At 43.3% G+C, this 10,551-nt stretch overlaps 1 protein-coding gene across 1 annotated transcript in view; it reads right to left on the minus strand.

Annotated features, from left to right (window-relative positions):
• Positions 1 to 4,722: 4,722 nt before the first annotated feature.
• ORC3 (origin recognition complex subunit 3) overlaps positions 4,723 to 10,551 on the minus strand; it is a 60,508-nt gene continuing 54,679 nt past the window's right edge. Inside the window, exons 18-21 of the mRNA XM_018554358.1 lie at positions 8,585 to 8,726; positions 8,360 to 8,470; positions 6,721 to 6,794; positions 4,723 to 4,937 (exon numbers count right to left, since the gene is read on the minus strand). Coding sequence (XP_018409860.1) covers positions 4,832 to 4,937; positions 6,721 to 6,794; positions 8,360 to 8,470; positions 8,585 to 8,726 — 433 coding nt within the window. The 3' untranslated portion in view covers positions 4,723 to 4,831. The remainder of the gene's footprint in view (positions 4,938 to 6,720; positions 6,795 to 8,359; positions 8,471 to 8,584; positions 8,727 to 10,551) is intronic.

Raw genomic sequence — 10,551 nt, forward strand, 5'->3', positions numbered from 1 at the left:
GGGTGCGTAAAAAAAGGAAAGTCCTCTCCTTTTTTTTTTTTTTTTTTTGGCACAACATAATAGAACATGTCAAAAATGGAATGGAAAGTGTAAAGGGAAAAAAATATATGCATAGAAGTTTGTCCACGCAGGAGATGAGGATTTAAAAAAAAAAAATGGAATTGAAGTCAACGGAGGTTGAAATTGCACATAAACAGTCCTGTTGACAGTTTAGGTCTTATTTTGGTGGGAACGGACCCTTAATACGTACTGTCTGCTGTCCTGCTCTGCATGTGTCATACCCGACCCCATATACAAACACTCACCTGGTTCAGTACCATACCTGCCAACACCCAGACTGCTCATAGGGAACTGCACGGCCACCTGGGGGTGGTGATTAGGCTGTGTGTACTGCACTTTCTTTATATTTAGTCTGTCTTGGGGATCATAGCAGTTGGGGATTTTATAAGACTACTATCTATTCAGAGTAATTTGGGGCCTACGGGATTTGGTTTAACTTGCTACCTCGTACTGCTACTGCTGCTTTTTTTTTTTTTAAATAGCCTAGTGATGTACATGTGGTAGGAACCTTTCTCTTCCACCATAATTCCCATTTACACTTTTTACTGGTGCACACTTAATTTGCATGCCTCAGGCAGTACTCTGACCAGTACTCTGCCTGCATCCAATCAGATTGTTCAGGTATTTTGAGAGCCAGTGGGGCTGACTAGCAAGATACTGAAGCTTGGCCCAGGGGGGAGATTCCTCCATCCACACAGTTTATCGTAGATGGAGGAATCTGTTGCACTTTTTCCATCTGACCACAGAAAATCTGCAGATAATCTATAGGTGGATGGCCAGTTTATGGAAATATCTCTCTACGAGATGTGGTACATGCTGTGCAGGTTTACCTCTTAGCTGCGTGTTCAATTAGGCAAACTAATTCATTGTCATTCCTGAGGGACCCCGTGGGGGTCTATCTGCCTCTTGATTCACCATCTCCAGGTGGATGAGACAAATCATCATTCAAGGCTGAAGGGGAAGGTTCCTCCTTTCCCAGTCAAAGCACACTCTGCTAGATCAGCGCTTCTTGAACCTATCCCATCAAGCATCTGTTTCTCTGATATGCAAGGCTGTCACTTGGTCTTCTGTTCACAAGTTTAAGTTTTAACAGGTACTACCGGTATAGATGTTCAGGCCTCATCCAATGTCAACTTCGGTTGTAACGTTCTTCAGGCAGCTCTTTTAGCCTGTTGGCCTTTTCATTTGCTGTGTTGCCCTCCCCTCATTTGTAATGCTTGGGGATGTCTGTACATTCCTGAATACCATTCTGTGTCCTGTAATGTAGAATACAAAAAATAGGATTTATGCCTTAACTGTGAAATCCTTTTCTTGAAGTACATTGCAGGACAGTCCCTGCCCCTGTTTTTATTTTTTCCCCCCCCCTCGTTATGATCTCTTCATGAGGCTTGCTGGAAGTGGGAGGGGTTATGCAGATGTAGTGTCTGATCTCCTGAAGGGGGCAGCATTAATCCTACACACTGAAGGACACAGTGGAGATCTTGAATATCTTTTAACAATGGGTTATAGTGCCATCTTCAAGCCAACAAAACACTTTTCTCTTCTGCTTATTGAAGGACAGTGGAAATCTTGATCTCTTACTGATGGGTTATAGTGCTACCTTCAGAAGTAGTACACTGGGACAAAAGCACAGCCTAGGGGTGGCCCTTGATCATGGCCAACTCCCCAAACTGCTAGAATTAGCTCAGCTTTTTGCCCAGGAGTGAGGACCTAAGCTCCCTGCTGGGAATCTTAGTTCCCTTTCTTTTTCCTCAGGCCTCAAAACCTTCAAGCAACAGCTAAACTGGGTGACAAGCAAGATAATATACATCCTTGTAGTCTCCCCATGCATGCAGATAATCGGCTACATGTGGGATTGGCAACAGCCATTACTGAATTTAAGGGCAGCCTGTAAGATACCCCCCCTTCTGCTCCCCTGTGTGTATGTAACCATGTGGTGCTTAGTGCTGTACACCATCAGCAGGGGACATATGGCTGGTGGTCCCAAACAACAAGTTAGTGTCCCTGGGTGAGTGGGCAGGCCTGATGCCGACTGAGGTCAGGTTGTCCATTAATTGGTCACCATGTTTGCCTAGGGATGCTGTCCTTACAAAACATCACTTCAATGCTCATGTTCGAAGTGGGCTTGCTAACCCATAGCTGAGGCTGTGGCATACAGAGCCAGAAGCTGTGCTGCCGTGTTTTGCCTAGGGCTTAATTATTAGCCCTCCCATGGGTGCATGTGCCTGCAGTTGGCCATCCGCTCATGGAGGCAACAGGTTGCAGCCAACAGTCCCAGAAGCTGCTGCCCCCATGCTTGCTTAGGTCTGTTGCCTTTATCCTTGTCTGTTGCGAATGATCTGCAGAGGATCTTACACCTGAGGAGTTACAGGCCTCTGCTATTACTCCCCAACTCTACATACCGTTACTAATCTTTTGACACGGTCCATTCCACTTAGCATATGGCATTTCAGCCTGCAGCTTTTGCCATAGCTATCCCTGATTTAAGCTCCTGTTGTGATTCTTGCCTGTCAGACATTTACAGCCTGGGCTCGGTCCTCAGACCAGACTTCAAAAGGTTCTTCGAGGCTGCTTTGGATATCCTTCTGCAAGGTGTCTCTGGGGATAGGAGTACATTACACTCCAGCAGAAAAAGTCCCAGACTTTGCCCAGGGGGCTCTTTCCTCCCTGGCAGGTAAGAAGAGCTTTCTGTTCCTCTCAGGTCTCAACCTAAGTTAAGCCCAAGCCTGGCACTCAGTCTGTCTGCTACCTGGACTTCCAGAGTCCGGTGCAGACTGTCTCAGTCATCTAAGTATCACAGAACGGGGATGTCATGCGAGTGCAGCAGTGATAATACTGGGGCCAACACCTTGGTACCCAAAGTGCAGACAATAGGCCAAAGAGCAGGGCCACAAAGTAAAGCATAGGAATTGGTGATGTGCTGTATAGATGTGGACATGAAGGTAAGAATTCTTGATGGCCACAGAAGCCAGAAAGGCTCTCTGGTGAAAGGAGGGGATGACGTGGAATTTCTGGACCTGAATAAAGACATTGAGAGCTTTGAGATCCAAGATGGTGCAGATGCCCCCTTTGGTTTTGGAACAGGTTAGAATAAAACTCTTGAAACCATTGTGCTTCAGAAACTAGGGCAATGACACCTTGAGCCAGAAGACCAGAGAGGGCTCAGTGGAGATTTGCTAATTTGTGTGGTGACGAGGGAAGATTGTAGGTGAAATGGACATTACATATTTTCTCAGCCTTATTAAAGGAGAACTATGAGGTGAGTGCTTTTCACTCTCCTCATAGTTCTAGCCGACCTGTGACAATGAGACTGTCACAGGTCGGCTCAGTAGATCGGGAAGTGAGCGAACACATACCGGCGTTCGCTCACTTCTCGATCCTGTCACGGCTCTCTGCCGTGACGGGAGGGACTGGATTCCCCCCTCGCTGCTCCGCCAGCGCTGACTGGCGGAAAGGACGGGGGAGGGTACAGCTGTCACTCACGCAGCTGGGCGGATCCAGACAGAATTGTCGGGATCCGTTTCAGCTGCGGCGTCTCAGCATACCGCGAGCTGCGGCTTTGTGTCCTCCCGTTACCCTTTGGAGAACTATGGGGAAAAGCCCTAACCCCATAGTTCTCCTTTAACTATTTCGTTCTCTGGTACACTGGGATATTTACTATATAATACCAATTAAAAAGGGAACTTGTCCTAAAAAAAATGTGGAGTTGCCTATGCTGATTTAAAGCCTTTAGTACCGAGAAGTCACTGACCCAGAGAAAGTAGGTACACATTATTTTTTTTGCATACTTGTTCCTAGTCAGTGATTCAGAAAGCAATGAGCTCAGGGACAGCCAGACAACTAGCCCTGTCAGAAATCTCAGAATGGATGTCTTTTAAGATTGTTTGTATGAAGCCCTTTGAGAGTTCTACCAACAGCTTGGATCACTTTATGTTGGTGCCAGTATATTGCATGCTGTAAACAGGTGCCAACACTCTTATATTAATTTAAGTGATAGCATTTCCAGCACTGGTATGGCTGTGGCAGTATTTATGGCTATGATATTATGTTGTCTGTGGTTTCAGCATACTGTTAGGGTAAGGATTAGGTTAAAGTGTATGTAAGCCCAAATACTAAAATCTCATATAGGCTTTATCATGTTAATGTAATTTCATTATCCATTCCAGTGTTGTGCCTCCTTTCCTTACCTTTGCTATTCACAAAGCACAACCTGTAATGCGAATGCGGTAAAGAAAATTGTAAGGATGTCACCAGCACACCAAGCTATTAAATTCAGCAAATGTCCATGTATGTCTATATATGTGGGTTATGGCTGCACATTGTGTCATTCTGAGCCTTATGACTGGGACCCTGCGAGGCCCCGAAAGTACTTGCTATTGAATGACAATGCTTGTCATTAAAATGGACATTTGCTGAATTTAACTGCTTGGTGTGCTGATGACGGCCTTACAATTTCATATTTTTCACGGTGCCTCCGTGGTCACTGCGAGCACCCATCTATATAAATTTTTCCAAAAATCCGGTAAGGAGTGCAGAAAGATACACATACTTTTCTGCGGTAAAGAAAAGGCTTGAAGCGGAACAGTGTCCAAGGTAGAAGTTATGCAGGGGTGAAAAAGAGCTTGGAGCATGTTGCCAAAAATAATCATCACACCTGCAAAATATTACATTTTATTTGGGATGTGACACCTCAAGAAAACAATTGATATAATTTAACAAAATGCACATATTCTTTCCTTTCCACAAAGTTTTGAATGGCATCTCTTGGGTGCTAACATCCACCCCATGTCAAACGTGCCACATGATCAGTCTTCTGCTTTGAGGGCTTTATGAAGCCAAGGAGCTCCAACTCAGAGACTGCCCTGATGAAACGAGCACTGGAAAAAAAATCAGTTAAGGAATTTAATTTTTTTTACATTTTTCTGTGATATGGCTCTTGTGACATTACCATGCTATGTAGAGCAAGTGTTAGGTGGAACCATGCTAGGCTTATAGTTCTAGTTCTATATGTCAAACTTCAGGATGCAGGACAAGAAAAGCAGCTCGACTCCCCCCCCCAAAAAGAGGCTTATTTCGGGCACCACTTTTACATCTCAAGGCTGCAGACTGAAGAGGACGCTCTGATTTCTTGGAACGAAACAAAAGCAATTGAGCACTTTTTTTTTTTTTCCATCTTGGATTTGTGGTAGTCCAGTGACTGTAATGCCAGCCATGACTTAGTAAGTTAATGCCGTGCATCAAAGCTTACAGGATGTCTACCAATGGTATTACTAATACTTTTATCTCCTGCTACTCAACCATACCAAAGATTCTCTTCTTCCCACCACTGGGCAAATATACATTTGTTGCAGCAGTGGCAGAACCCATGAGGACCCATAGGTTTCTGTGACATTCTGGTTGAGAAACCCTGTGTTAGATGAAATAGGAGATTGTGGTGTTATTGGCATACTGCATCATATGTCATTTTGTATTTTTTTCCCATAGTTCCACTTTATATTTTTCTGGGGTATGTATAAAAAAATAATTGTCTGTCTGTCCAGGGTAGCCTCCACAATGTGTAAAGGTAAATGCTCAGGTGCTCATCCACAAAAATATCCATACAAATCAAAAGTATGTCTAGAGTCACTCATGGGTCTTGAAGCACACATAAGTCAAAGCATCAGCATTTTACTATCAACGTTGCAACCAAGCTCAGTCATGTGGTGATCATTTTGCTATACAGGAATCAGAGTCTGCATATATATTCAGCAACATATGACATCCCATGTACAGGTTTATTTACAATATATACCTGCTATGATCTGGAGAACGAAAGTCTTCTGTCCACATCCTTGAAACCTTCATGTTTAGCATTCCTAATACCCTATGCACTTTAGGGCTACACTGTGAAAGCTTTGGCCAAAAAAAAGGCAGGGTGAAGGCACGGGACTAGACAAGAGTATTGCGTTCTCAAGCAGAGCCTCCAGCAAATAGAACAGTGAGCAGCACAGTAGTGACATCACCAAATCTCATGAGATTAGCAGTGCCTTTGATTCACGCTGCAGATATACAGCTATGGGGATGAAGGTTCAGGAGCGCCTAGGCACAGTCACATACCAGGAAAAGCATTGATTTTTTTCAGTAGGAATTCAAGACAAATGTTACTTTTTTTTCAAGATATCCCTTGGACAAAATTAAAATTTACAGATTTTTCCCAATAACTTAAAACATTTTCATTTTTTAGGCTCAGTTTCACTTTAAGGAAACTGTAAATAGATTATACAAATCATAAGAGAACGTTGAAGACTCTTAATGTTATCAGTACCAACAATCAGGCTCCTTATAAAGTAAACACTGGATGACTATAGTATATTTTGGCTTCCATGAATACACTTCTAGTGGACATTGCCTAGCTTTTTGTCATATCTTTTAATATCCTCCACAGCTATGCCACTTTGAAATACAATATAATTTCCTTGTTCAGCCAAGACTCCTCTTGATTTATTAGATGTGACAGCTGATCTGGGAAAAGAGGATTTAAAGACTGAACATGTCCGCGTTATTAATGAGCCAAAAGAAATGCATCCAAATTTTGAGCTGAGGACAAGTCACTGCACGTGCAGCATTTCTACATGTTCAGCTGCTGCTTCCACACACTTCCACAGGCAAATAAAAGGATACTGAGTCATTTCATCCACTGGCTGTAGGGAATCCAAGTCACTGTCATCGTTCGTGTTGACAACTGTTGCAAACGCCTAAAGAGATAAGCATGAAAATAAAATAAATGGCATGAAAACAGTTTATTACATGATACCAACTATACCACAATATTTAAATAAACATAACTCCAAGTAGATAGCTTAGTACACATATGTGACCTGCCTTATTCTGCCAAAGTATTTGCAATTCTGCTCATCCAGTCTTCTGCCTCATAGATCACTACCACACTTCTTAACCAGGAAGGCGATTTCACTCTTTCCTGAGTCACTGTCATAGGGCTGAAAACTTTTCTACCATATTAAATAACCATATTATACACAGGCCTTGGGCAGATGGCATCACTTGGAGATGCTTCTGAGATCATTCAGAATTCACTGACAGGTGTGTTTGACATACTTTTGACCTGCCTTAACCCTGTCGCTGCCAAACCCTCTGTAACACTTTTAACCTCAGCTGGCCACTCCATTTTTGCAATTTTTCCCCTTGTTTTGATTTTGTACTTCTGCGTTGCTAGGGTTTGTAAAAGACCCCCCAAACCATATATTTTGTGAAAGCACAGGCCCAGTAGAATAAAAAGATGGTGCTACCAATTTGGTAGGTCCTGCGATAATTGCACAAATGTTTAACATATCGATATTATAAAAATACACAATTCAATTGATAAAAGCATCAAAATCAGTATCTGGGCACAAAAAATATTTTTCTGACAATCTAAAAGATAAAACTGCATCGATTTTATAAATAACGAATATTTGTAAATTATAAATTGCGCGTTTTTTGCAAAATGGTAAAAAAAGAAGTAACACAAAACTGTAAATAAGCGACATGTTAAAAATTGTTTGTGCGCTGTGCTTAACTGATACAGACGTACATTTAATCGCAACACAGCATTTCTAAACACACGGGAATGCGTCAACACTTTGCCCTGCGCTGCCACAGTTAAATTAATGTTATTTTAAAATGAAAAAAATATATATTATTATTTTTATTTTATTGTTGGGGGGGCTTTGGGGAAATATCAGGGGTCTAAACAGTGTTTGTTCTGCACACAGAGGATCGGTAAATATCACAGATATTTATCGATCCTCTGCTCGGTCACACACAGAAACTCTGAAACTGACAGGATGACAGCGGCTCTGCTCTCTGCTCCCCACTCGGCTGCGTCTCCTCTCTTCTCACCACTGGATGACAGCGCTCCTTCCTCTGCCCCCAAAGCCAGCTTTAGCTGTCATTTTTTTCTACTCGGATCCCCGCTGCCTCAGCCTACACAGGCGGAATTTTTGTTGATAGCTCTCATCAGACGCTGAAAACAGTTATTATTTGAGAGGGGAGAGGCAGGAGAAAGCTTATAGCAGAAGGGTAAAAGCCACCGACGTATGGCATACTGACGTGGCCAGATGCAAGCGGTTGTGTTCCGCCGTATGCCATACGTCAGCGGCAGCAAAAAGGTTAAAAGGGTTTTGCATTTCCATTGAAAGCCCACCAGTACAGGCTCTGAAACTGTATGTATATGTGTAATTACTGTCAATGCCAGCACATACAAACTGAATCACCAACTGGCCATTCATATTCAGCTTATGTAGGAACAATGGTAACTTACCTCTAACCAATCATAGAGGTTAATAAGTCTTCCACATTCAAGATGTAGCTTATATGCAATGCAAATATCAGGAGATGCGCTGGTTAAGGCTCCTCCTTCATTTTCCAAAGACTGAGACAGAAAGAAGAATGAAATGGAATTGTCATATGTGTCACATAATTCACCGGGAAGATAAAACCTATGTTTATAAGAAATAGAAAACACTTCACAACCTAATTTTGCTACCTTCAGATAAGATGAAGGATTGTTCAGAGCTGTGTGCAGAGCGATACGAGGCACAGCATTAAGATGCTTGCGGAGAATGCTAGCAGCACTAAAATATACAACTTCGTACAAAGGCTGCGTTTCGGGTGGCGCCAAATAATCTCTGGAACAGAAGAAATAAATATATCAAATTGAAACTGATGTATATTTATCAATGCAAATACCAACTGCAGCAAACAAGTATTTGATAAAGACTGCCGCCGCCGAACAGAAAAGATTGCTTCAAGAGATAGTTACTTTTCTCCCTCTCGCCTCTGCCAGACCAAACATGCTCAGGACATCGTAGCGTGCATGTTTATGGAAATATCTTTTTTAAGAAAGCTTTTTTGGCAAACATATTGTACCTGCATGCCTGATTGCCATCTGATGTCTATGGGAAACTCTGATAAAATGCTACAGAGGATGGATGAAATGTAAGACCTCATTGGTGGTTATGGGGATAAGCAGGAAATGTGTGAGAGGCAGTAGCACCTACTGAGTGCACAGTGCACCATGCTTCCACCTACTAAAGTTAAAAGAGAACTATGGGGTAAGTGTTTTTCCCCATAGTTCTCCTAAGGGTCACTGGTGGACATATACTAACCTCCTCCCATGACCCAAAGCTCAGTATATCGCGAGCTACAGCTCACAGTTTATTGAGACCGCTACAGCCGGGACGGATCCCGATAATGCTGTCGAGATCCCCCCAGCTGCATGAATGACAGCTGGCTTTGCCTATCTAGAGGCAGAGCCAGCTGTACCCATTCCCTCCCCCGGTTCTCCAGTCAGCGCTGGAGGATCGAAGCAGGGAGGAGGGGAATCCCTGCAGGGAGCCGTGACTGACAGTCTCGGCTCTCTGCAGGGACATAACCGAGAAGTGAGCGAGCGATGGTATGCGTTCCCGATCTATTGAGCCAACGTGTTTTATTGTCACATGTCGGCTCAAACTATGAGGATGAGTGATTTTCACTCTCCTCATAGTTCTCCTTTAACCTCTGGCTATAATCCCGAGTGTGGCTCGGGGTTAATTTTCAGTACCATAAGCGGTAACCCCCGAGTCAAACTCGGGATTACAGCGTAGCGTAACTTACCATGTCCCCCGAGCCGCGATGTGTCCTCCGGCCGATGCCGGCATCCGTCCCTTGCCAGGTTCCGCGTCGCAATGGGGCGGAACCGGCTGGAATTTTAAAAGTATAAATAACGGGGAGAGGGGGGGGGGGGGACCACGGAAAGAATACCAGATAAAAATAGAACAGAAAAAGGGGAAAATAAATAATCAGACCGCCAGGGAGGTTAAGTAAGCTTGTCAGGTTATATGCTTCATCTTTACAACTGATCTCAAAAGCAAGCTGAAAGGCCCTTCTGCATTTGCCCATCTACACAAGACCTCAGAATAAAGTGTTAGTACTCAGCTACGAGCCCACAATTTTAGCTTGATAAAATGGCTATAAACTTATCTATCCTGAATAGACAAAACTGTTTTTATAAGGCCAACAGGTTTGACTTAACTTTCTATACCCCCACCCCCTTTTCCTTAAATGTGCCACCCCTAAAGCAAGTGGGCAACTTTTTATTTTTTCATTTAATACAAGAGCAAGTGATCTGCCACAAGTGCACTGCAAACTTTGCTATGTGCCATAAGACAAATAAAAGGATATTGGGAGTTGAGATTGTGCTTTTCCATTGTTTTGGATTATGCGAAACCTAAGGGCCTGTTCACACGACGTCCGTTTTCTGTGCTGACCTGATCCGTATGCTCCTGCACTAAAAATGCATCCCAATGTATCCGTGTGTGTTTTATGGGCTACAGTTCTCACGTGCGCAGTCCGTTCAGGTTACGACAAAAAAAATACTGCATGTCACATTTGTCCGGTCAGGAAACGGTCTGGAAATGCAAAACTCATCAAAAACTCACTGCACTGCAGCTAACATACTGACAGCTAACCCAC

The sequence above is a fragment of the Nanorana parkeri genome, unplaced genomic scaffold (genome assembly GCF_000935625.1).
Source record: "Nanorana parkeri isolate BGI_ZX_2015 unplaced genomic scaffold, ASM93562v1 scaffold154, whole genome shotgun sequence".
NCBI lineage: Eukaryota > Metazoa > Chordata > Amphibia > Anura > Dicroglossidae > Nanorana > Nanorana parkeri.